This window comes from Podarcis bocagei (genome assembly GCF_964188305.1).
Source record: "Podarcis bocagei genome assembly, chromosome: 13".
Lineage (NCBI taxonomy): Eukaryota > Metazoa > Chordata > Lepidosauria > Squamata > Lacertidae > Podarcis > Podarcis bocagei.
In genome coordinates this window covers 27,821,221-27,849,177 of record NC_138138.1, presented here as the reverse complement: position 1 = coordinate 27,849,177, position 27,957 = coordinate 27,821,221, and the positions used below count along the sequence as shown (strand labels likewise).

The 27,957-nt window shown below is 46.8% G+C and overlaps 1 protein-coding gene across 1 annotated transcript; it reads right to left on the bottom strand.

The window, feature by feature from the left end:
* LRRC3C (leucine rich repeat containing 3C) lies at positions 1-27,957 on the bottom strand. The gene is made up of 2 exons (XM_081168715.1): positions 26,074-27,957; positions 1-4,514 (listed from the first exon to the last, which is right to left on the bottom strand). Exon 2 carries the CDS (start codon positions 4,405-4,407, stop codon positions 3,625-3,627), a length of 783 nt encoding a protein of 260 aa, XP_081024841.1. The 5' UTR covers positions 4,408-4,514; positions 26,074-27,957; the 3' UTR covers positions 1-3,624.

Here is a 27,957-nt window from a genome sequence, read left to right as displayed (position 1 = left end):
GCCTGTTGAATTTTTGTTTATTTGCCTTTTTTCATGGGGAAAAACTGAAATAAATAACATTTGGGGGGGCGAAACAAAAAACAAAACAACAAAACAACCAGGAAAGGTTTTACTTATTACCAAAGTATTTCTTCCTTCCTTTTCTCCCCCTCTCTTCTTTGTGCGCATGTGTATAAGCTTTTTCCACGGCTGCTTTGGTTTTCCCAACGGCAGCTCCGGCCGGCTGCCAACGCTGCGATGGAGGGGGATTCTACTGCATACTGGGAATGTAGAGAAGAGGTACTGAGTTTGAAGAGGTCAAGGTATAAGGCTGCTGATCAACAGAGAAAGAGAGAGCGAGCGCATTAGAGTCTTCCTCCTCACCTCTTGGGCTCCCTCAATGCACGGTCACAGTGGAAGGTCAGTTGACTTCTGGGTCCTCCGCCGAGAAACATTCGGTGACCAGCTGCCCCTTTTAAGTCTGATGGTAGGCTATTGCAGTGCGTTCTCTCTCTTGATAAAAGAAGGCGTTTCGGCTTTTATTGGTAAAGGAAACGGAAGGAGGGACCTCTTGAAGAACAAGGGGAGCATTTTGCTACAAAGTAGGTGGGACTTGCAAAAAAATAATAATAAATGTCCCCCACACACACACACAGAAAGACCTGCCCTGGAACACCAGACTGAAAAGCTCTGGAGGAGGATGTCTCTCAATAAAGGGCACTTGAGAGAATGGCAGGTGGATGTGATCTCTATCTCTTGCCCGCGCTTGGGCCAGAGCAGAGTTATCATATGGTCTAGAAACCTGGCAGGGCGTCATTCCCTCCCAAGCAGGAACCAGGTAGGCACATGAGGAATACAGGTGGATATCCAGGTCACATCTGCAGTCTGGAGTGGTGCGCCGCAGATGTGCCCCCTTGCCCACAGCTCTTTCAACACCCTCGAGGTTTGGAGCAAGTAGAAATAACTCTCCCAAGCCCAGCATACCTCCCTAAGGTCCTCCTTAATTTACTTCTTCCAGCGTTTGGAAAAGTCCAGACAAAACAACCCTTTGATGTGGCACATTGGTGTTGTATAAAAGGTGATGCAGTATTGGCTAGCAGGAGACATCAGATCGGATGATGCTTTCCACTGGCCCTGCGCGATCGACGGGGGCCAGTGCAAGCAATCCCCTTTTGATGCTCTCTTCACTCACAGGAGCAGTCCTCCCCATATGGGAACTGGCGGATCTCCGCTCCCTGTAAAGGTATTATTTCAGACCTCCACAGACCATGGAGGATGACGCAGCTGAGATCTGAGGTCTTGATGAAAACAAGGAGTTAAGGAGCTGGCAGGTTTAGCGTACCAGCAAAACGATGAACAAAGCCACCTTTCAATGACACTCGCTATAGAATCCCGGGCATAATTTTGTACAATGGTTTAATTCATTGGCTGTTAGTTGCCCTGAGCTTCCAGACTGGAGGAAGGGCAGGTTATAAGGATCTTGGACAAAATAAATAAAACTATTGAGTTCCACGAGTGGAGTTGGAAAAAAAGCATGTGCTCCGTTTTTATCACTGTTGTTCACAACAAGCAGGCAACTTCTGTGAGTGAAGAAATAACAAAAGGGCGACACGTGAACTGTTCCCCGCCCCGCCCCCTTTTGTTTTCCCGGGTTCATAGTTCTGGTTCTGAGAAATGGAAAGGTAACAGTACAATAAACCTTTGGCGCCCAGGTCAATTCTTGTCAAATTTGAGCCTAAAACTATTTTCGTTTTTTGAAAGGAAAAAAAAAGTCTCAAAGAACATGACCCCGTGATTCTAGTCTATAGATATGTCTTCTATTATCTCGTGCCTTACTACTGATCCAAGTATTTATGCTATTGATCCATAAGTCCATATGCATTTTCATTCTGATAACTGCCATGGCTCAACGTGAAGCATTCCAGCAAAATGGATATCCAGCTATTGCTACAGCACATATAAAAAAGTTGATCCGTTTGGAAAACCAGCGACGATATGCGTTCGGGTTTTTAAGATTATTATTCTTAAGTACATAAAACTTAGCAAAACGAAAATTGCAATGTTCCCTGTTTTTTTTGGGGGGGGGTGCTGATAAGACAGTATACATTTCTTGGTAATGCGGCATTTTGCCTGTAGGTGCCAAAATAAATATTCTCAGCTACTTGTTGATGATTCCCAGTTAGGAATTATTCTGTTTGGTGTGCGTTTTTTAAAATTATTTTATCAAAATGGCAGAACCTCTTGTGAATCATGGGAATTTTTTGGAGTCCCTAGATGACTATAGTGACGATGCAGCCACTAGTTATAAGAGAAAACGGGTAAACACAACTACGCCTCAATCCAGGGGATGCGATCCACAGTAGAAATAGGTTTCCCTGGATGTGAATCTATCACATGGCAGGTGCGGAAAAGGCTGCTGCGGAGTCGACAGGGGGGGGATGGACAGGTGGACGACAGGCATCACTCGGCAAGGTGCCGATCCGTGCAGGTGAGCCATACGCTACTCCTCAGAGGCCCCTGCAAAAAAATCAGCTTAGCTTGGAGAGCTAAACAGTGTCTTTGCCGTCACAGCCTTCTGCTTGTCCTGCCATCTCCTGGATCGAGGGCGTTAATTGTGCATGTTTTCTTTGTGTTCCTTGAGAGTCGGTGTGGGTACGATTCCTGCCCCCACCCCCGAATTGCATGACTTGAGCTAGTTAAGATTTTTCCATCTCCCGGCAGGCCAGAGAAATAATCTTAACAGCAGCAAGAACTGTGAGAGAATGGCTTAAAAGTTCAAAACATTGATTCTTCCCCCCGCCCCCACTCCATGCTGAATGTTTTAATGGATTCCTGCAAAGAAGAAAATGATTAAAGGGGGTGGGGGGAATCCCAATATGAAGCATCTGACAGGGGAACTGGTGGTGCTATTAATGTGCATTCAAAGAGAACATTCAGCATTAAGGGGATGCTGCAATTTGTTTCTTCCTCTCTAATCTTGCACATTAATAACAGGCTCAAAACGCCTCTCAGCACTTGGTAATTACTGTATATTGTTCAGAGCTTTTTGGGGGGGGGCTTTCGTACTTCAGGCCTTGAAATACCCTCTAAAGTCGGGCACACACTTACTGAGGAGTAAACAGCACTGAGCCCAGTGGCACTTACTTCTGGGCAAACGTGCGCAGGATCTTAACAGCACACCTACAGCACTGAGCTTCGCCTAAGTCTCACTCCCAATCCTTCTGGAGCATTGCATGATGGGAATATATCCCAGGATGCAGTTCTCCAGGTTTTTGGTACTCAATATCATGAGAGAAAGAGGTGGGTGGTTTTTTTGCAAAGTGTGTGCATGATGGAGTCTCTACGGCAGGGCTGAGAAGTAGTTGATTCAACCTGGCACTAACCCCTGCCTTGAAGTGTGCCGAGTAATTCAACCTTGACATGATTTTTGTTGCTCGTTGCTCGAAAAGAAACTCTAAGGGAGGCCTTCTGTATAAGCAAGGCCCTGCCTCCCCAAGTCGTTTTGTTTGCTTAGTAACAGTCTCTTCAGCCATTGTGCATTCCAGCATCTAGTGGACACGATCCACATGAAGGAGATGTAGAATCTCTTTTATCTGCTTACGATTTTCTTGAGGATGCGGGGCAGAGGGAGGGTTTCGTTTTTGGTCACACCACAGTGCTAATCGTAGACGACTCTTCCGACTTCTTCTGCTTGCTGGGCAAGGACTTGAGATATTCTAGGTGCCGGCGGGCGTCTTCTTGGTTCTGCCGGACGTAGTAGATCAAGTACGAGATCACCATGGCGAACCAGCCGAACATGGTGACCAGCATGGCGATGTCTGTGGTCTTCTTGTAGATGTTGCAAAAGTCTATGTCCCCCACCAGTTGCAGAAAGGGCTTGCCGATGTGCTCCTTCCGGGCTGAGGCGTCGCAGATGATCCCGTCGGACGTGCCGGCCACCAGCTCCACCCTCTCGACGAGCTGCTGGAGGGTGCAGTCGCAAAGCCAAGGGTTGCTGGAGAGGTTGGCTTTGGCTTTCAGCGCACTGAAGACATCCTTGTTGACAGACACCAGCTTGTTTGAGGACAGGTCCAGAGCGTGCAGGCTTTCTGACAATCCCCGGAAGGCCCCGACCTCCACGCGGCTGATGGCGTTGTGCGACAAGTCGAGTTCCACCAGAAGGGGCAGGTTCTGAAAGGCGTCGTTAGGCAGGAAAGAAATGTGGTTGTAATCCAGGTACAATTTGTTGGTGTCGTTGGGGATATCCCTCGGGATAACGGTGAGCTGGGCCTTGCTGCAGCGGAAGGTTTTGAAGCCGTCCTCGGTGGAAGGGTAGCAGCCCTTGGGGAAGGTGGTGGCGGAGTGGAAGCAAAAGGCTATCAGGACAAAACTCTGGAGGAGCAGCCACATGGCAACCGAGTGGTAGAGGAGCCAGTCCAAAAAAGGCATGGCGGGGCATCTGGGGAGCCACGGTGAAGCCGCTCGGTCATCAGTCGCTTGGTGGGCGTCCTTTGCCTCTGGGGGAGCCTCCGAGGCTGCGGCTCGGGGATCACTAACTGAAAAGACAGAGCAAGGGCAACACTGGAGCTGAGGCAACGTTTCGTCATCACAATGAAACACCACCACCACCAAAACAAAGTACAGTCGTACCTTGGAAGTCGAACGGAATCCGTTCTGGAAGTCCGTTCGACTTCCAAAACATTTGGAAACCCAAACACAGCTTCTGATTGGCTGCAGGAAGATTCTGCAGCCAATCAGAAGCCACGGAAGCCTCGTTGGACGTTAGGGTTCCAAAGAACGTTCGCAAACCGGAACACTCACTTCTGGGTTTGCGGCATTCGGGAGCCAAAACGTCAGAGTACCAAGGCGTTTGGGATCCAAGGTACAACTACATGTAGTCCTGGGTTTTTTGACATGGGTGCCCACCAGCGTTACAGTATATGAAAACGGCAGAGTTTGCCCCAAATGAGCAAGCTGTGGCCCTCCAGATATTCACAGAATTGTAGAGTTGGAAGAGACCCCAGGGGTCATCTAGTCCAAACCCCTGCTGGACTCCAACTCCCATCAGCCCCAGCCAGCATGGCCCATGGTCAGAGATGATGGGAGCTGTAGTCTAACGGTATTTGGAATTCGTTTTTATCAACACTGTATAAAGGTTAAGATTGGGTGAACTGCAATAATAATCATGCGATGTTTATAAGGTTTTTTGTTTTGGTTTTTTACATGGGTGTTATTTTATTTTTCTTCTTCTCTAGTCTTATTTTACCCAGTGATCTTATAATTATATACCGTATTTTTCTGTGCATAAGACGCCCCCATATATAAGTCCTCTTTTGGGGGACTCCAAATTAAGAAAACACCCCTCAGCACTACCCGTGTATAAGACGAGCCCCAATTTTAAACCTTATTTTTGGTTTTAAAAAAACCCTAGTCTTATACACAGAAAAATACAATTTTTCAATATTTTTGAAATATTCAATATTCTTATTTTTCAATAAAGTGTTTACACACACAGACACACACACACACAGGTGTATCTCCACTGAAGACAAGATATCATAGTCAATACCAGTCCTGAAGGAAACCTGAGAACTACAATTCTGGAAGCAAGGCTAAAGATCTGAAGCTACCAGAGCACCTTCACTGAACTGCAGTTCTCATAGGACATGGCAAGAGACTGCTGGGCCAGAACAATGATCCACCTAGTGCTGCATCTTGTTCTCTCGGTGACCAGCCAAATGCCTGTGGGAAGCCCACAAACAGGAACCTGAGTGCAAGAACACTCTCCTGTCCTGTGGTTTCCAGCAACACACTGCCTCCAGCCAAGGAGGAGGAGCATAGCTACTGTGTCTAGCAGCCATTGGAGAGCCTTGTCCTCCATCACACTTGATGACCACCACTGCCTTCGGTGGGAGCAAACTCCACGGCTTAACTACGCATGGTGTGAAGTACTTTTTTGCCCCCAGCGTGCATCATTTTACCTCAGAAGGGTAAATAGAGGACTCTCCTCTGACCGCCCCTTCAAACAGAGTATTGTCTTCTGAGAGGTAGGACACATGGCCACCTTCAAAGGTGAAATTAGAGGACAGCTTCTGCTGAAGATCTCAAGGCACAGGCAGGCTGGGAGGGGAGGTGTTCCCGCAGGGTCCCACACCATTTAGGGCTTTAAAGGCCAGCACTTTAAACTGGGCACAGAACTGAATAGGAAGTCCGCCATATTGAGGCCAGAGATCTTTAGAGCACTCCCTGCTCCGGCGCATCAATTGTAGGCTTGTGTCACTTTCTCATTTCCTCACCTAGTCATCTGAGCCACTATTTCTGGATCATCAACAGAGACAGCACTGCTTGTCATCTGCTAAGTGGTGGAATCTGACACTCTGGTGTGGAATTTAGCCTCCCTGATCTTGCAAGAGACTTGCATTCAAATACACTTGTGTTCAATAAACATCTTTTCCTTTTTTTTAAAAAAAAAAAAGCACACATAGGCACAATTCATTGCTACTTGAACTTCCTTTTGTGATTAAGATCCTTGCATTTCTTTAAAAAAAATGTTGGGGGTGTGCCAAGTTCTCAGGTCCAATTTCAATGTGGCACTGTTCATGCTGGGGTTTTAAAAAAACAAAACTTGTCTGAAGTCTCATGTGTCTAGGTGTTACATTTAAACTGGGTCACACCTGAACTTATAAGGAGCATAAGCACAACAGTGGCGTGGACCATGGAGTTGTGTTATAAACAATGGGCTTAAAGGGTGGTACTGTATACAATGTGCCCCATGAGCAGTAATTGTGTTATTAAAAAAAAAATCCAGTACAGAGATGCCCACGATAACTAGAAAATGACCAGAAGCAGTCCTGGAAGGAGAAAGCTGTTTTGGAGAAGAGGATATCTTCCCACTCCCTCAGCTGGGCAAGAGATCATCAAGGTGTCTGTGTCAGAAATAATAATGATAACAACAACAACAACAACAACAACAACAACAACAATTCATTTATACCCCACCCATCTGGCTGGGTTTCCCCAGCCACTCTGGGCGGCTCCCAACAGAATATTAAAAACACAATAAAACATCAAACATTAAAAACTTCCCTAAACTGGCCTGCCTTCAGACATCTTCTAAAAGTCCAATAGTTGTTTATTTCCTCGACGTCTGATGGGAGGGCAGTCCACAGGGCGGGCGCCACTACCGAGAAGGCCCTCTGCCTGGTTCCCTGTAGCCTCACTTCTCGCAGTGAGGGAACTACCAGAAGGCCCTCGGAGCTGGACCTCAGTGTCTGGGCAGAACAATGTCGATAGAGACGCTCCTTCAGGTATACTGGGCTGAGACCGTTTAGGGCTTTAAAGGTCAGCACCAACACTTTGAATTGTGCTCGGAAATGTACAGGAAGCCAATGTAGATCTTTGAGGACCGGTGTTATGTGGTCTTGGCGGCCGTTCCCAGTCACCAGTCTAGCTGCCGCATTCTGTTTTTCAGAGAATGGTAGACAGACAGGGGCTACGTACACACAACGTACATTGAAAGTTGAGTTGCCGCAGAAAGCATGTTGGGTTACAGGCTGTTCCCCTGGTGGCCCTGAGGTGAGCGCAGTGGACTTTGGAGAATTAAAGCTATACCTCTACCCATGTCTGACCTGTCTATTTGTAAGGAAATGCAAATACTACAAATACCATAAACTCCCTGTAACCTTTTGCTGGAGGTAACTGGTGAACCCAGGTGATTGCTTTGTCCCCAAAACTTCTCACCAGCCAGCTAAGGCGAGCACGACAACATTGCTATGAGACTGGGGGTCTCGGCAGGGCCAGGAGGACTACCTAAAGCTAGTCAGATCTGCTGGCCAGGCTCCAGACAGACAGGCGTCTCCTTCTATTAAGGGAAGCTGCATTTTAATGCGTCTCCATAAGAACTAACAGTCAGACAACTGCTTCCTGATATAGTGCCACTCTGGATGGTTCTGTATATGAAAAACCAATTAGAGAACGGGTCAGACTTCCCCTTCCCAAATAGGATTAAAATGTAATCCAGGAGTGTAAAGAAAGACTGCCGTCTGAGTGAGACTAAAGAGGGGAAAGAAATATAGAGCTGAGTTTGGGCTCTGTGAGCAGAGGCAGATTTGGGGCACTGCAACCAGTTCCTCCGCACAGGGTGCCTCCTTCCCAAAGCCTGGCAGCTCGCTTAGCGGTGCAAGGGCTAGGCCATATCAAATTTTGACCTTGCACAAGGCCTTACCAAGATCTTCCCCTGCTATTAAAAGGTAAAGGTACACCTGACCGTTAGGTCCAGTCGCGGACAACTCTGGGGTTGCCCGCTCATCTCGCTCTATAGGCCGAGGGAGCCAGTGTTTGTCCGCAGACAGCTTCCAGGTCACGTGGACAGCATGACTAAGCCGCTTCTGGCAAACCAGAGCAGCACACGGAAACTCCGTTTTACCTTCCCGCCGAAGTGGTACCTATTTATCTACTTGCACTTGACGTGCTTTTGAACTGCTAGGTTGGCAGGAGCTGGGACCAAACAACAGGAGCTCACCCCATCGCAGGGATTCGAACTGCCGACCTTCCGATCGGCAAGCCCCAGGCTCTGTGGTTTAGACCACAGAACCACCTGTGTTCCTTTTTCCCCTGCTGTTAGCTAACACCATTTGGTGATAGTGGCTGCATCTCTGTGGAAACCTGCTGTGGGAGCCACGTACTTTGACCGTGTTTGGCATGGCCCCCACCTACATCTGCAGGCATGTATATAAAATGAAATACAGTCGTACCTTGGATCCCAAACACCATAAACCTGGAAGTGAGTGTTCTGGTTTGCGGACGTTCTTTGGAACCTGAACGTCCAGCGCGGGTTCCGATTGGCTTCCTGCAGAACCTTCCTGCAGCCATTCGGAACCCGCGCCTTGGTTTCTGAACATTTTGGAAGTCAAATGGACTTCCGGAATGGATTCCATTCAACTTCCAAGGTACGACTGCATTACAAAGCCCCAATAAGCCTACAGTGACTGCCTCCTAAAGGGAACCAAACCTGGTCAGCACTGCTGGACATTCCCACTGCTAGGAGAAATGGGAATGTCCACAATAATATCTACAAGGAACCCCTTCTAATCCCAGCAGATGACCTGAGATTGCCCGCTCAGTGGAAGAGCTGCCTGCTCCTTTCGGCTATGAGAAATTGGGGGCAAATCATTTCTAGCCACCTCTCAGATAGAAGGCCATAGGCAGGACTGGCACTGAGGCAGACTATATTGGGAACAAGGGTGGGAGGAGACCAGGAGACCTCTTTTTGTCAAGAGGCTGCTGTAGAGGCAGCATCGGGAGAGCTACTGAGGAGGTGCATACCCTTCAACATTTCTCCGATGCAAATAGGGACATCCTATTCCATACCCTCCAACATTTCTCCAGTTAAAATATGGGCATCCAGGTGGCAGGTCTGGCTTCCAAGGAGTGTGCCACAGCTATTGCTGTTACCGTGGCGGTGGCAGCAGCAGCAGGCAATGTGTTCCTCAGAGGCCAGATCTGCTGCCCCTGTCGATCCTCCTGCCTGAGGCAGCTGCCTCACCTTGCCTCATGTGTGGGCTGGCGCTGACCCCGTAGGTCACAGGCAAACAGCACCCTGAACTCAATGTCCTTTGGTGCCAGCCAAGTCACTACAAAAGCATGCCAGTGTCAGCCGCCAGCAGTGTGCCCACGTGGTGTCAGCAAGCTGAGGTCACCCACGTGAAGTTCTGCAATAATGTTCTCCACCCAGTGTTGTCATTTAAAAATAGACTGCAACTGGGAAGGGAAAGACGTCGGGGAGGAGGGGACTAGCCGAGAAAGGAAACCTACTAGGAGAAGGCTTCAGACATGCTGGCATCAGATAAGCCCTTTTGTGCCCACATGTCAACATCAGCTTTCACCCTGCAATGATTATGCAATGGCTTGGCACCATGCTCAGGGTGGAAACGTCGCAAGGGATATCTGATGTGGAGCTGCTTCCATACTCATCTCACATAACTACCGGGACCCAAATGGAAGTGCTTCAGAATGGGTACAGCAGCCAAGTTGCAGCTGGACAACAAGCTTGCACCCTCCCTTAATGTATACAATGCTCCACATCAAGGGAGTTGTTCCTGTCTGCCTCAAGGGGGCAGTAGTGAGCCCAGTCGTAGAGAAGTCAAATTTGACCAAGAAGCCATTTGACCATGGACAACTATGGTCCGGTCTCTAAGAAGCCTCTCAACTTTCAAGGAGTTTGGGATGATACTGATGGCTTGGGTCCTTTCCAGTCTGTGTTCTGTCCCTTGACTACCCTGGTGGATGGCATATGCCGGAGAATGTATCAAGGCAGTTAGACCTCTCGGATTTCTCTGTAGCTCTCAGTACCATTGACCATAGTATCTCTAAGGTTACCAGATGTCCTGGGGACAGTCCCCGGATTTACAAATCAGTCCCCATACAAAATCCATTGAAGTTGAAAAGTGTCCCTGGATTCATTGAAAAAAATCTGGTAACCTTATTCTAGGTCGGGATTAGGGTTAAAAGGTGCTTTATTATAGTAATTCATGTTCTTCATGGGTGGCCACTCCCAGAAGATGGTGTTGGTGAATGTTTGTTCCACGCTATGGCCATTGGCCGGTGGGCTTCCAGAGTGGCTTGATGTTCTACAGCTATATGAGACGGCCAGGAGAAGTCACCTGCAGGTTTGGACTGCAGTGTCAACAGCATGGCTAAGGTGGCCTCAAGGTGGAATGGTATCGCACTGCAAATCTGCCTAGCACCTCCTGCACTCCACTTTAAGATTGTTATAAGCTACATATTTTGGGCTTCCAACACCATGCCTACATTTTACTTTCTCTCCATGTATCCACCCCACCCCACCCCATGCACTGTTTTGCTTAATAAGCAACCTGAAGAAAAGTTCTGGAGAACTTGCTCTGTGATGGCTAGTAGCCATTGGCAGCTGTCTCCTCCATGAATTTGTCTGATCTTTTAAAGCCATCTAAACTGGTGGCTGTTACTACCTTTTGTGGGAGGGAATGCCATAGTTTGCACTGTGTGAAAAAGAAGTATTTTCTTTTGTCTTCCAGCATTCAGCTTCATTGGGTGGCCCTAAGTTCTAGCACTATGAGGGAGAAAAACTTGTCTCTGTCCATTTTCTCCACATAATTTTACTCTTATCATATCGCCTCTTATCTCCCTTTTCTCTAAAAGCATTGTTTCCCAAACTTGGGTCTCCAGCTGTTTTCGGACTACAATTCCCATCACCCCTGATCACTGGTCTTGCTAGCTAGGGGTGATGGGAGTTGTAGTCCAAAAACCAGCTGGAGACCCAAGTTTGGGAAACATTGCTCTAAATTAAAGAACCCCTAGATGTTGTAACCTTTCCAAGGCTTTGACAGGCATTGTCTCAGATATTTCTGTGCTGTATTTTGCATTCATGGAAGTTAAAAGTATGTGGGGTTGCTCTTTTTTTTAAAAAAAAAAAAGAGGGAAAGGAAGAAAATTATTATACTTATGAAACAATTTCTCTCTCTCCCAATAGAACATGGCGTTCTTGCTGTGATCAAAACTCTGCTATCAGTGGAAGGATCGTCTTTCCAAATCTAGGATCAATAGGGCTTCTGCCTATTTCAAGAAGCCAATTATGCCTGGTGGGTTTTCTGAAAACGGTCCTCCAGCTCTGAGGAGCTATAAAAGGTCTTGAGCCTGTGTGTTTTATGAAGGTAATTTGGTCCGGATTTCCATGAAACGAGCCAAGCAAAGATGTTTGGGTCTTTCCCTCCCTTTCAAGCAAATGGGTCTTTTGCCAGGAAGGCAATCCCATTAAATGGTGAAAGGGATTCACTGAGTGTTTCCAGGCTCTGCAAATGACGAGTTGCTTTCCCCAAGAGAGAGAAGAGGGTTGGGAAAGCCCTGCTGGCAACAGATCGGCCAATTAAAGATTCAAAAGTACTGAGTTGCACTGCTTTGGAACAGAACGAGGAATGAAGTCACAAGGATGCAGCCTCAGCCATTAAGGTGGGTTTCTGTCTAGGAAATGGTACCAGTCTCCAGATATACAGCCTTGCCTATACCTGCAGGCAAGACTTGTAGGCAAGGTTTCAGATCAACATCCCACTGATCAAAATCAGGACGCTCCTCCCCCCCCCCCCCGTCCTGAGCTCTCTTGAGCAATTGTTTGTTCGTTTTTTCGGTACAGTGCTTTAGTGCGAGCCAGCCGACTTGCACCAGAGAGCCGAACCAAAAAACCCCCTGGACATTCTGGGATCCAGTACAGAAGCCAAGGTGGTCTTCTGTAATTCCGGGGTGTCCTGCTTAAATTGGGACTCTAGAGTGGCATGGGATCAGCCCATTCTCACAATAGCAAGTGAAGGCTTGTAAGGAACTCTCCTCATCCGATGGCTTGTGATGAGTCAGAGGTCACATTGTACTTCAATGCTAGCAGAACAGTGTCGTCCATTGCCCCTGAGGGCAGTAGGCTAGCTAATGGCACTGGGATATGGCCATGTAGCACGCATAGGCCTGAGCCCACAAAGCCTTGCTACCGTTCCCTGCCCCCCAGGTTCTGCTGCCTTCCTCTGCCTAGCGATAGGGCCGGCCCTGAACTAGAAGGCCTTCTCCACTGGGGCAACTGCACACATGGAATCTCTCTGCCAGGCAGGCTTACCTGGTGCCAAATTTGATATCCTTTTGACAACAGGTAAATAATTGTGCATTCAGCCAGACTTCCTAGCACAACTCCCAAGATTATTTCAATCTTGATGGTTTCTGGCAGTGCATCTGTTGTTCTAAAATAATCACTTTACTCGGGTTTTACTATTCTGCATGATCTCAGTCTTTACTCCAGACTGTTGCGAGTTGTCACTCTTGAGAGTTGTCGCCTTAAATTAATGGACAAATATACGTTTAGAATGAACAAATAATTAACTGTACTGAAAAGTTCAGAACTTCCATCTTGGAAGTTAATTACAGCACGACCTTATGTATGTGTACTTAGGAGTTAAGTCCCATTGAATTAAATGGGGCTTACTCCCAGGTAAAGCTGGTGTAGGATGGCAGCTTTGACTACTGAATGAGCACCGGGTAACTTAGGTTATATCTACACCGTGTGTTTAAAGCACACGGCTGCCTCACACATAATCCTGGGAACTGTAGCCTTTCAAGGGTGTTGGGAATCGTAGCTCTGTGAGGGGTCAACTACAGTTCCCGGGATTCTTTGCGGAAGACCCTCTGCTATACGGTGTAGATGTAGCCTTAAATAATAGGATGCCTAAGGTCACCATGGAGTGTCCTTTGTATATGGTGTAAACACACACAAATAAACACATTGTACCTGCAAGGTTGGCCCTGCCATTACGCAGAGTGAGGTAGCTGCCTCAGGCGGCAGCTGCTGGTGGGCAGCAGTATCAGGCCCCACCCCTCCCCATTGTTCCTCCTCTGCACGCTGGAGCCCTCCTCTTCTTGGGAGCCCTGCTGAATCAGACCAAAGGCCCATCTAGTTCAGCACTCTCTTCTCACAGTGGCCAAACAGATGCCTATGGAAAGCCCGCAAGCAAGACTTGAACGCAACAGAACTCTCCCGCGCTGTGGGAAGAAGCACTTTAATTTTGCCTAGCCCTGAATCTTCAGCTTCATTTGGGTTCTGTGTGTGCTGCCAACCAGGCCAGTCATGAACCCCAGACTACCCCATGGCCAGTGCTGAAGCAAGATTGAACAACCAGCCGAACTTGGAATGGGAGGAAGCCATCTTGTCCTTTGCCTCAGGCAGCAAAATAACTTGAGCCACCTCTACAAGCATCATGCAGGAATTGTGACATGCATGTTATTTTCCCAGCGAAGGTATGCAGTCCCAAAAGCCCGTCTAAGGAATGCCTTTATTCCCCCAGGGCACACCAGTATTTACAGGCATCTTACCACTGCAGATTGCACGCCTCTGCCATTTTTTAAAATTAAAGGAAAACCCTAACTTCAGACGACACCTTAACTGTACATTTTGGTTCTCCAGAACGGAACAGTCTTGCCACACACCCCTTTTTCTGTTTGCTGCTGTGGCTGCTGCCACCACACACTCTCTTAAAGACAGGCATAATCAGCAGCCGTAAAGTCCTATTCATTTTCCAGAAAAGGGAGAAAGAGGTCTGTTTGCATGTGTGCTTTCAAAGCAAACCTAGAATAATACTATCTTATATGGCTATATGCAACCTGTGAAGGCCCATCCTTGCAAAGTAGCACATTAACAGTGAAGAGGTAATTTTTTATTTTATTTTTTTGGCAGATGAGCGTGGCCAAAATTTGAATCAGAGTTGCACCATGTTATTGTACAAAATCTATCATACTAAGCTGCAATCAAGCTCTGGAGGCAGATAAAAACCACATTTTCCCCCCAGGAGGAATTTAGCAATAATTTCGGGGTTGTTCATTTCCTGCTGTTTCCTTGATTTTTAAAGAAAGTGTGTGTGAGAGAGAGGGGGGGGTATCTTGATGCAGAGCCAGAGGAAATATCTACTACTGTAAGATCTAAAGTAAGATATACGTACTAAGAAACCAGCTAGGAAACTAATTCGTTCTTCGTTTGTTAAGTGGAACTGAAACTTACAGAAGCATGAAAAATGCCATTTCCAAAATTATTCTTGAAAAGGATGCAGAGAGGTTTCAAGTACTAAAATCCACCATGAAAAATGGCATTGTCTAGAATAGATCCAGTTGCTGTGTAGCACCCTGCTTGTGGTTAACGCTTAGCTGGAATGAAATATTCAACGCAGCAATAGAGAAATTAAAATAATTATTTATTTGTCAGACAAATAAATGAGAGGCACAGTGGTATATGGTTACCAAGCTCTGGCCTGGCTCCTGCCATTATGGCCAGCCCTTATATTCCCTTAATCCAGCCCCCTTTGCTCCTCCTGTGGCTGCCTCTGTCCAATCAGCCTAGTTGGATTTCCTATTGGCTGATTGCTATATCCAATCCTAAAAGATACACCCACATCCTCCTGTCCTTATAAGGAACACAAACAGCTATATATTGTTACATCTATAAATGACAAATAAGTAGTAATATATCTTACATGTGTCTCAACAAGGAATCTTAATTACCAGCTCACCTCTTGCCCTCCCTGCCCTATTGCCTTTTAAAACAAATGGTTAATCTTAAATTTTTATCTTAAACATATGTCAAGGATCTTGTGTTTCACATCAACATTGAAAGATATCCTTCATTTGAAGGTTTCTAAACAAATGTTCTGACAGCTAATATATCTGGACAGCATTTGATGGCGTCTTCTTGTCTGGCAAGAGGCTGGGCTCAATGGCCCCTGTAGTCTATTCCAACTCTAGGACTCTATGATTCTATGAAATAAGAATCTAACATCTAAATTTGTTACTTTCTAAATCCTTTGCATAGTTACATTTAAGCCAATATATTTAAGCTAATATATTTCATACATTATCATAGGTAACCTTTTAAAAGAATAAAGCTTCTCAAGGAAGGAACTCAGTAAAAAAACAGTTTTTAAAGAAACCTCTTCAGTTACATTCCCCCCCCTTCAGCCTCCTTTCCAGCCTCAAAATAAAATAGGAAGAAGCTTCTTTTTCCCCAGCCAAGCCAGTTGCCTCTTCTCTCAGTTTAAGAAAGAAACAGTTTTAAAAAGACTTCCCAGCTAGATGCTTTAAAAAGCCTCTGGCCTTAGAAAATACAGCTCAAGGTTTTAAGAGAGGCCCATGGTATCATTTTACTATTTGCCCATTCCTAATTATATTTATCTCTGCCTTTGTTATCTTCTGTAACATGTAGGGTCAATGTCCTGCTCTTAGTCTGTATTTTCAGCTTTTACGACTTTGAGAATTGCTTTCTGCTATAAATCAAGGGGCCCCTTGTCTTAGGAGAATGGCCAAGGTTTTCTCTGCCTGGCATGAAACATTTGAAAATTAAGCCCTCTTTAATATACAAGTCCTGATCAAACATTAATAAAATGCAGGCTTATGCCTGATGCCTCATTCCCCCCTTTCAAGCTCAAGGACCTTCATCCCAAGTGTCCTTGATAGCTTGACCTTCATCATGTTCCTGAGGTAAAGCTCTGTATAGGGCCATGATATGAGGTAGAGTTTCATTTGAAACCATCTTGCTAATTGTACTTCTAAAACATGAAATGATACATGGCATCATACATAAGACTATTACCACTACTGTCAAGAAAAACAAGCAAGACAATAGTATCCCTTTGAGTCCTGTGACATTAGGTAACCAATTGGTGAGCCATCCCATATCCCATCCTTCCCATGTTTGTACTGGGACATGTGCTATATTCTCCATCTTTGTGGCCAACACACGGATTGCCTCACCATTATCTGAAATGTTAAAGCAACAGGCATTCCCTGTCAAGTTCAAGACTCCACATAGGCCTCCCTGCTTGGCAAGTACATAATCCATTCCCATTTTCAGCTGCAAAATGGCGGCTCTACTTTCATCCAACTGTTGTGCAATAAGTCTCAAACTCTTGGCCGTTGCATTGGTTACAAGTTCCACTACTGCTTGCAATCGAATTATTCTGTTTAGATTATAAATAGGATCCCGTGCCCCTTGTATGAGCTCACCAGGATTCCAGGAGGCAGGATCATAATAGGCTATAATGCGCTCTGGTGGCCAATCATCAGTACCGCTCCAACTTTGGGTACTTCCTCCTGCTATATGAGAAATATCAGCGTTTCTTCGTGTACGCTTGGGCAAATTAGTGGGCATAATCCACATTGGTGGTAATACCCATCCCAGAAAACAAGTCCCACTCCATTTGGAGGGGAGTTTCTTGTATGCCCATTCTCCACATATCCACCACAACCATCGGGTCTGAGGTCTTTGGTACGTGGAGTACAGAAGGCGAAATAGCAAAAGAGGTAGAGAGTTCACAGTGCAGTATGTTAGATTGCCTTTTTCTGTCACAGTTATGTTCCATACCACTTTCCATGCATGAATAAAAGGAGGTGCACAGGGCAAGGCATCCCGAGTTCGATAGGTAGTATCGTGTGCCCAGGTATTCTTAATATTATCCCAAGTATAGTGACAATGAGAAGAGCCTATCATGGTAGAATCCGCTGCATCTGATAATCTATGTACACAGAATTCCCCTTGTACAGGTATAACTCGTAATGGTTTAGTTGAGTTCCATCCGGGGAAATTCTGTACTTCTGTTTGTTGTGGTATTTCACTTACCATACCAATGGCATCTAATGGTATCGGTAATAAGGGCATACCTCCCTCTGAATCATCTGGCCCGAGAGAGCAAACAAGGCAATTGGTCCTATTTGCAACATTGGCTACCATTTCAGCTAAACCTACCCACATATTGTGGTCATGGTGGAATCCATATTTAGTCAATTTGGCCAGATTCAAGGACCCTTCCCCTTCCCAAGGGATCAGGATTAATAGAATCATGTTGATGTCTAGCATATGCATTCCTCCCACAAAAGATTACCTTATAGTGATAGCAAATAAATATTAGTCCCAATATAATTCCCCCAGTGACAGAAATGGGGAACCACCAAGACCAAAACATATATCCCGAGGATCCCCAATGAGTAATATCTCTGATAATTGTTCCACAAGGGGGTGGCAGTCAATCAATTGTGGGGCAGTCAATTAATTGTATAAGAGAATCTGTCCTTTCACAATCGCTGGTTCAGATGCTCCTCAAGCTTCAGGCGTGCGCAGGTCAGCCAGCTTCCAGGTTGTGGCTGCAGCAGGCCGGTCGTCAAATGTTGCCCGTGACCTAGCCCGTTCCCGGTAGGGCTAGATACAGGGGTTTTTGGAGAGAGTCAGTTTAAGAGGATTAGAGGGGTCACCTTTGCACGTCCAACTGCCTTCGGACTTCTTCAAACGGGAGTGATGAATCCAGGGGGTCACCTCAGCTACCTTCACCGCTGTTGGAGTAGAGAGCAAGACGGTGTAAGGTCCACGCCACTTAGGTGCAAGTGGATCACGTTTCCACTCTTTCACCCATACGCTATCGCCAGCCTGGAACTGATGAATCGGCTCGGCAATGCTGCACGGCGTGCGCTCGAGGGCCCACCTGTTAAGAGAAACAAAAACACGGGAGAGAGATTGCACTTGTCCCTGTGTCACATGGTCTCCTATTTGTTTAAGATCAGCTGAAATATCCTGAACAAAGGAGGGTGGTCTCCCATACAGGAGCTCAAAAGGTGACAACTTAAGTCTTTTTGTGGGTGCACACCGAACACGAAACAGTGTTATGGGTAACACATCTACCCATCCCAATCCCGTTTCCTGGGTTAATTTTGCCAATTGGGTTTTCAGAGTCCGATTCATTCTTTCAGTTTTCCCTGAACTCTGAGGCCTATAGGCTGCATGCAGTCTCCATTTCACTTGTAGGACTCGACATACTTCTTGTACTACTTGATCAATGAACGCTGGCCCATTGTCACTTCCAATGCATCTAGGTAATCCAAACCTCGGGATCAATTCAGTGAGGAGTCTCTTAGTTACCTCTCGTGCCTTTTCAGTTCGGGTGGGAAAAGCTTCAACCCATCCGGTAAGAGTATCTACAAACACAAGGAGATACTTGAATCCCTTAGAAGGGACCAGCTCTGTGAAGTCCACAATTAGGCTTTCCATGGGGACATATCCCACATGTTGGATTCCAGGAGGTTGTACCGGTCCCTGCCTGGGATTGTTTTTAGCACAAAGAACACATTTCTGTGAAATGCAAGTTGCTAATTGTGATAGATTAATAATATACAACTTCCGACTGAGACTCTCTCTGGTTGCAGTACCGCCAAGGTGAGTAGATTCATGATAATTTCTTACAATTGTGCCTGCTAGATGATGAGGTACATAAATCCTATTGTCTGGCAGGATCATCCAACCGTCCTTCACAACTGCTCCTTCCTGTTCAGCCCACTTCCTCTCTTCTGGGGTATAGTGAGGTTTAACTTCTTCTGGAACTACCTCTGGTATGAGGGCTGCTATAAATCCTCCCACAGGCTTTTGGGCTGCCTCTCGAGCTGCTTTGTCAGCAGCATGATTTCCTCTGGTTATTGGATCCCTTCCTCGTCCATGACCTTTGCAGTGCATTACAGCAATCTGTTCTGGAGCCCATACTGCTTCTAACAGGATTTCTACTTCAGGTCCATATTTCAAGGCCTTCCCGTGGGCTCCTATTAGACCTCTTTCTTTCCATAGAGCACCATGTGCATGCAGGGTTAAGAAGGCATATTTAGAATCAGTATAGATGTTTGCCTTACATCCGGCTGCCAATTGCAGAGCTCTAGTTAAACCTATAAGTTCAGCTTTTTGTGCTGAGGTGCCAGCAGGCAAAGCTTCAGCTTCCACAACTTCCTCATTGGTGACCACAGCATATCCTGCTCGTCTGGCACCTTCATGCAGGTAACTGCTACCATCAGTATAATATACAACATCTGGATTTTTCAATGGTTCATCTTTCAGATCGGGTCTACTGGAATAAACTTCATCCATTATTTGGAGACAATCATGTGATTCTTCATCATCTACCTCTGGTAGGGGCAGCAAAGTCGCTGGATTGAGCATATTCACTACTCGTAGATGAATCCTGGGATTTTCACACAATAGGCCTTGGTACCTAGCCATCCTTGGGTTCGTTAGCCAATAACTACCCTTATATTCCATGAGTGTCAGAACAGCATGAGGTACATTCACATACATCGTCTGGCCGAAGGTAAATTTATCAGCTTCTTTGACAAGGCTGGCAGTGGCCGCTACTGCCCTTAGGCATGGAGGCCATCCTTTTGCTACTGAGTCCAATTGTTTTGACAAATAAGCTACTGGACGGTTCCAACTTCCTAATCTCTGGGTCAGGACTGCCGCTGCAATCCCATTCTGTTCATGTACATACAGCTGAAAGGGTTTTTCCGAATTAGGCAGTCCAAGGGCTGGGGCCTCCATAAGTCGTTGTTTGATAACTAAAAAGGCTTGTTGCTGCTCAGGTCCCCATACGAATGGGTCCTTTTCTGCACCTCGAGTGCTTTCATGTAAGGGTTTGGCCAGACTGCTGAAATCAGGTATCCATAGTCTACAAAACCCTGCTGTTCCCAGGAATCCTCTGAGTTGTTTCCTTGTGGTAGGTTCCTTGATAAGGCAAATAGCTTCTTTCCTCTCTGGCCTCAATGCTCGTTGTTGGTGTGAGATGTCAAAGCCCAAATATTTGACCTTTTCTAAACATATCTGTGCCTTTTTCTGGGAAACTCGGTAGCCAGCTTCCCAGAGCAAGTGGAGCAGTTCCTCTGTACCTTCTTTACAGGTATCAAAATCCTTTGCTGCTAGTATAAGGTCATCTACATATTGCAGAACCACCTTTTCTCCAGGTATTGAGGGGTAACTTGTTAGATCCTTCGCCAAGGCAGTGCCAAATAAAGTTGGGGAATTTTTGAATCCCTGGGGCAATCTCGTCCAGGTTAGCTGGCCTTTTGTTCCTGTCAAAGGGTCTTCCCACTGGAAGGCAAATATAGGTTGGCTCTGTGGTGCCAGCCGGCAACAGAAGAATGCATCTTTCAAGTCCAATACAGTAAAAAATGTTGCTTCTGGTGGGATCAAACTCAGCAGGGTGTATGGGTTTGGTACATTTGGGTGCAAGGTCTCGATAGCCTGGTTTACGAGCCTCAAGTCCTGCACTGGCCTGTATTCATCTGTTCCAGGTTTTCGAACAGGCAAAAGGGGTGTGTTCCATTCTGATTGGCAGGGCTTAAGCAGACCATATTTTAATAGGCGGTCCAAATGTTTCTGGATGCCCTCTGCTGCTCGCCGGGGTAAAGGATATTGCTTTACAGATACAGGGGTAGCCATAGGTTTTAAGGTTACTACAATTGGAGCTATATTCTTGGCCATTCCTGGTGGGCTATTTTCGGCCCATACTCCTGGTGGCACCTGTAGAGTTCGGAGGAGCTTGTTTAACTCTGTATCCAATGTGGGTTGGACTTGCAGGGCTGACATTAGGCGCCATGATTGTTCCTTAGGTACTGAGAGGGAAATTATTCCTGCTGCCTTTGATGGCAGTTTCATTTCTGGACCTCGGGGAGTGAAGGTGATTTGGGCCTGCAATTTGGACAGCATATCTCTACCTAAGAGAGGTATTGGACACTCAGGTATATACAAAAACTGATGGGTTAAACGATGTCCCCCAATCTGGCATTCCAAAGGTTGGAGGAAAGACCTCTTAGCTGACTGACCAGTGGCACTTTTAATGACTACACTTTTGGATGCCTTTTTCTGCAATAGTTCTGGGAGTACTGAGTATTCAGCCCCAGTATCAATCATAAAGTCTATTAAATGGCTTCCTAATTGGATCGTGACCGTGGGCTCCTGGAAGCCTAACTTTATGGAGTCCGGTCTTTCCTAGTCTTGGGTAAAATCCTCCTCTGCCAGTCCAATGACATTGTCCCTACTCCGTCCTTGTCCAGGTCTCTGATATCTTCCATCTCGGATCATTCCCCGTCCCCGTCCCTGGTTTCTTGGGCCGGAGCCTGGGCCTGGGCCTGGGCCTGGGCGTACTTCTTCCAACCTCAGGGGTTCAGGACACTCCCGCTTCCAATGACCCTCCTTCTTGCAATTTGCACATTGATTCCTTCCCAGTGGTGGATTCCTTCCCCGCCCTCTTCCTCCATTTAAGGGGCGGTAGTCTTGCTTCACTGCTGTGGCTAGCATTACCATCTTTTCCTTCTGCCACTTCTTCTTCTCTTGTTTCTCAGCCTCATCCCTATTCCGATAAACTCGGCGTGCAATGGCCATAATTTGGCTCATCAGCATCCCTTCCCATCCTTCGGATTTCTGAATTTTCTTACGAATGTCAGAAGCGCACTGGGCCACAAATGTAGCAGTAATCATTCTGCTGTTTTCAGGGGCTTCAGGGTCAAAAGGAGTCCATATACGATAGGCTTCTTGCAGCCTCTCTAAAAAGTCTCCTGGACTCTCATTTGGTTTCTGTTCTACTTCTGAGACTTTAGACATATTAGTGGGCTTCTGGCATGCCCTGCGGATACCTTGCACAAGCGTCTGGCGGTAGGTGGTAAGTCTGGCCAGGTGAATTACATTGTTTGGATCCCAATTAGGATCTTCCAAGGGAAAGTTGTCTTGGAGATGACGGTCAATATTAAAAATATTTCCCACTCTGGCCTGCTCACGCAAATATATCTGTGCCTTTTCAATTATGTCTCTCCTTTCCTCAGTGGTGAACAGAGTATTCAGGAGCTGGCGGCAATCTGTCCAAGTAGGACTATGAGTATTTATTATTGAAGTCACCAAGTCCATCATAGCCTGAGGTTTTTCTGCAAAAGATGGGGTGTGTGTTTTCCAATTCATCAGATCTGTAGTCGTGAATGGAATATATTGCAGGGTCGAAGTTCGAGGTGGCCTTGGTCCAGGTAGCCCGTTAACCAGCACAGGCTCCTCAAGTGCATCAAATACTCTTCTGAGAGGGGCTACTACGTGATCTTTCTCTTCGCCTTGCTCTAGGGGCCTCAAATCATAGGGGATGGTATTTGTCCCAAGGCGTTCTTTTAGCAGCTTTATACGCCTGGCTGTATTGCTTGCTGACCGATTAAGGTCTCCCTGTAACTTCTGTAATAATTCTCTAGGACTTGGATGTACAGGGGTTTGGGGTAGGCAATCAGTTGTTTCACTAAAAGAGACTGTAGATGGAGTTCTACTGGGACTCACAGATGGAATAACCACTTCTGCTTGGGCTTTATTATAGGCCTCCAATGCCTCCTGAAGATATTTATCATAATCTATCAAGGAATCAAGTTCTGTGACTCCAGCCCCATTATTCATTCCACTTTCTTGCCTTGGGGTTACAACTGGTGGAGTGTTTGGATTTGGCTCCCTTCGATGTGGAGCATAAGGTGGAGGTGGAAGCAGCTCTTCCTCTGGTCCCTCAAAAATGGGTTTGAGTTTATTTGGCAAGATTCCTTTCCTAGCTTCGGCTTTTACAGCCAATAATTTGCATCGTTGGACTTTGCATTCCCTTATCCATGGAGGATTTTTATTTAATGTGCTCAGCCAGGAATCTATATATGAAAATTGTTCTGGGCACCCTCCAATTTCTTTGGCGATGTTAGACCAAAGTTTGCTTACTAAATTTATATCAAAGGTTCCTTGAGATGGCCATTCAGTATTTTGCTTCGGCCATTCTAATTCACATAACGTTCTCAGGCGCTCTGGCGTCATTTTGACTCCATACGCCCCTGAGAAGGCTTTCTTAAAATTATTTAACATACATTCAAGAGGTGTATTTTCCCCTTTTGAACCCCCAACTCCCATTGTATGGCCCTGTGAAGTATCCACTCAGTCACTCACACACACGCTTCGTGGGTTTCCTTGCCTGGTGAAGTCGCCTTACCAGGAACCGAAGTACTGCCCACTCCACACTCAGGTCAGCTACAGATTGCTCTGTACTTTCTCACACATACAATGCGCTAGATACTTCACCACACACTACCTCCCATTCTTCCCTTTTCCCCCACCAGATCACCATCTGATGTATCCAACCACCTAGCGTACTCAGTTCCCACTTACTGAGACGCAGAAGTTTGATCAAGACTTCTCTTCCTCCCAGTTAATTGGAGGGCCAAAAATCCCTTTGTGCACTTACCCCTGGTTGGTTCCGTTTCCCCCCGGTCCGTCGCCGCCAGTGAGCAGGGTATCAGACAGACGAGACTTCTGCGTTCCCCCTGGAAAAATTTACCAGTGCGCGCTTGGGTAAGCAGTTTAAAGATCCTCTCTCTTGTACCCTGCTCAGTAGAGCGAAGGGGCTGCGTTCCAGCAGACCACTTATCCGAGTCACAGGGCACCATAAAATGTAGCACCCTGCTTGTGGTTAACGCTTAGCTGGAATGAAATATTCAACGCAGCAATAGAGAAATTAAAATAATTATTTATTTGTCAGACAAATAAATGAGAGGCACAGTGGTATATGGTTACCAAGCTCTGGCCTGGCTCCTGCCATTATGGCCAGCCCTTATATTCCCTTAATCCAGCCCCCTTTGCTCCTCCTGTGGCTGCCTCTGTCCAATCAGCCTAGTTGGATTTCCTATTGGCTGATTGCTATATCCAATCCTAAAAGATACACCCACATCCTCCTGTCCTTATAAGGAACACAAACAGCTATATATTGTTACATCTATAAATGACAAATAAGTAGTAATATATCTTACATGTGTCTCAACAAGGAATCTTAATTACCAGCTCACCTCTTGCCCTCCCTGCCCTATTGCCTTTTAAAACAAATGGTTAATCTTAAATTTTTATCTTAAACATATGTCAAGGATCTTGTGTTTCACATCAACATTGAAAGATATCCTTCATTTGAAGGTTTCTAAACAAATGTTCTGACAGCTAATATATCTGGACAGCATTTGATGGCGTCTTCTTGTCTGGCAAGAGGCTGGGCTCAATGGCCCCTGTAGTCTATTCCAACTCTAGGACTCTATGATTCTATGAAATAAGAATCTAACATCTAAATTTGTTACTTTCTAAATCCTTTGCATAGTTACATTTAAGCCAATATATTTAAGCTAATATATTTCATACATTATCATAGGTAACCTTTTAAAAGAATAAAGCTTCTCAAGGAAGGAACTCAGTAAAAAAACAGTTTTTAAAGAAACCTCTTCAGTTACATTCCCCCCCCTTCAGCCTCCTTTCCAGCCTCAAAATAAAATAGGAAGAAGCTTCTTTTTCCCCAGCCAAGCCAGTTGCCTCTTCTCTCAGTTTAAGAAAGAAACAGTTTTAAAAAGACTTCCCAGCTAGATGCTTTAAAAAGCCTCTGGCCTTAGAAAATACAGCTCAAGGTTTTAAGAGAGGCCCATGGTATCATTTTACTATTTGCCCATTCCTAATTATATTTATCTCTGCCTTTGTTATCTTCTGTAACATGTAGGGTCAATGTCCTGCTCTTAGTCTGTATTTTCAGCTTTTACGACTTTGAGAATTGCTTTCTGCTATAAATCAAGGGGCCCCTTGTCTTAGGAGAATGGCCAAGGTTTTCTCTGCCTGGCATGAAACATTTGAAAATTAAGCCCTCTTTAATATACAAGTCCTGATCAAACATTAATAAAATGCAGGCTTATGCCTGATGCCTCAGCTGCATAGATTTACATTCAAGATGATCCCAGTGGTTTTTACACGCAGGCTAAGTTTCTCCCCCAGGACCAACGTCCTTATTTCCTCACCTTTTAAAACTTGTGCTTAAGGAATTGCAACCTCTTGCTTTTTTAATATATATTTTCCATGGTTTTAGATACAGATATACACGATATAATGGTATGAAACGGAGAGCCACGAGAGGGCACCAAATCAGCGGCTTCATACCTAAAGCAAAGGGTCTTTCATTTCTCCCTCTCTCTCTTACACACTCACGCGCATATACACGTACACACACATGCACAACCCACCCAGGCAGAATGGGAGAACCAAGCTTCAGCCGAGTACAGAACAGGATTCTGCGTCGTGCCTGGGAGCCAAAATAAAGTGAGCTGTCGGATGCATGTCTAACCATGCACCTTCGGCAATGCAACCGACCGCCTTACCTGGGAGCCGGGGGGTGGCGGGGCCACCACACACACCCCTTCCCCGCCCCTTCTGAAAACCCAGCTATTATTTTTATTATCACCCCCCAGGCTTTCGGTTTGGAAAAGACCTTTGCAACCGAATTTGCAAGCCCGTTTTAAATTTGCAATCCCCGTGCCTCTCTCCCGCACGAACGCTGAAGCGGAAGAGGTGTAACCAGGCTTCTGCAAGGCTGTAATCTTAACCGCACACACTTTTGCCTGGGAGTAAGCCCCGCTGCACACAACGGGGTTTACTTCTGAGTAAGCATGCATATGGTGCACGTTTGCCTTCTCTCTTAAAAAAATTAATATATAAAGATTTTGCATGGGAAGGGAAGGGTGGGGGGAATGAAACCAGAGACAACTTTCCACGATGCAGGCAAAGTTGCAGCACACCATCTCTCCCTGCAACTCCGCTCCTCCTCCGCGCGGGTCTCCGGATCTCGCTCCCGCTTCGCCCTCTCGCCGGAGGAGCCATGGCTGAGCTCTCCCGCCCCGCTTCCCGCGCTCGCCTTCCTCCCGCTTCTAACCCGGGGGGAGGAGGGCTGGGATCCGGCTCACCTTCCACCGCTCGCCTCCCGCCGCTGGCCGTAGCTGCCCTCCGGAGCCCCGCAGCCCGAGGGGGGAAGCGGGAAAGGCGAGCCGCGGGGGGAGCCGACCGAATCCGCCACGATCCCCTTCCAAGCAACAGGCATTGCGGCTTTCCCCGCTCGGCTCCTCTCCCTTCTCCTCTTGCTCGCTCTCTTTTATGCCGCTAATCCGCAGCAGGCTCCGGAGCTTGCCTCTGAATCCGAAGCAGGAGACGACCCCGACCTCTCTCTCGCCCAAGAGCTCCCATCACGCCGGGGCAGGACGCGTGAAGTTTGCCAGCTTCTTGCCGCCACGCGTGCGAGCCAGGAACGGGCGTGTGAGTGGGTTGGGTGCGCGCGCGGGCGGGCGGGCGCGGGTGCACCTTGGGCACCTAGAGCAGCCTCTGGCTAACTGGAAAGAAATCGCAGGCAAAAATGAATTAAGGGGGGTGGGAGGGAGGGAAGTCACCGATCAGGGGCTCGATGCCCTCCCTGGCTTTGTAATGTACGAGTGCGTGCGCCTGCCTGCTCGTTTCCCTGCGCGCCACTGTGCGTTTGAGGCTTTTGAGCCGGCGAGGGCGAGGGCGAGTTTTCCCCCTTCGTCGCTGAGAATGATAGCTCTCCTTTGGGGATTGAAAACCCCGCCTGGAAAGAGGAGTGTGCAGACACACACATACACGCACAGCGCTCTGTGCAACCTGGAATGTTTGTTGTTTCAAGTTGGGAGGCAAGCAGAGACGCTCCCTGCTAGTTATGCGCTATTTCTTCCCCATCTTCCCGTTTCTACTGCTATCCCAAGCGGAGACACAAACCCTACTAAGTTAACAAGCAAAGCGGACCGCTTGGGAAACTCCGTACTGAAAAGGGATCCTGAGACGACGTGGCTTGCGTCTGATTTGCATGCAGAATTCCCCTGGTTCAATGAGCAGCATCTGCCGGTAGGGCTAGGAAAGACCCCCTTCCTGTAACACACACACACACCCCCCCGCGCACAGCTGCTGCCTGCCAGTGTAGACAACACTGAGATAGATGGGCCAGTGGGATAAGGCAGCTCCTGATGTTCCTAAAGCATTCCTTTATTGGGATTGCCCACCATAAATGACCAAACGAATCACAAGTCACGGTTTAGTGATGCAAAGATGCGTTTGAACGTGTGAAGAGAAAAACCAACCAAAATACCAGAAAAGCAGGTGGGGAGGCTGACATTTGGACGCGGGGCCTGAATAGTTGGTCTCTAGGAAGCTCCTCAACTGAGAGTGGGACTCTTGTGGACTCTGGTCAACAGGCGATCACACCCAATTCACCCACAAACCTTCAGTTTTAGGGCCTAACTGCAGTTAACCTCCCCCTCCCCAAATTGCCTTGAAGAGGTATGTGGGAGTGGGATCCAGCAGACAGATCCCAAACCAAAATGAGCACTCGGATCCCCGCAGCATTTAAAAATAGCCGCTTTCTGCAGCTTGCCATTTTGACAGGTCCTGGACTCAGATGGCATATCTTGTTTCCTTGAAGCTACCTTGAAACTAAGTACACCTCTGGGAACCATCTTGGGCTCATCTTCCAGTCTAGCTGGCGGAGGGAGGGGGCCCATCTGAAGCAAGTTGTTTTGGCAGCGGCCGCAGAAACTAATAGGCATTGATCATGGGAGACAAGGTTACAGGACTTGGAGCACAGGGGACGGGGAAAGTCATTTCCCAAACATTACTTTGCTGCAGCAAGTCGTCCCCGTCCCCCAGCATCTTTGCAATATTAGGAATGTGCTCAAGCTAAAAAATAAAATAACCATTTAAACTAACCCCCACTGAGAACATGGCCCAGCTTTTGATGTCTGATGCATCTTGTGTTCTTTTATATTCTGTTGGAAGCCGCCAGAGTG

Coding starts and splice junctions, on each gene's coding strand:
- LRRC3C (XM_081168715.1), bottom strand. CDS start 4,407: ATGCCTTTTTTGGACTGGCTCCTCTACCACTCGGTTGCCATGTGGCTG.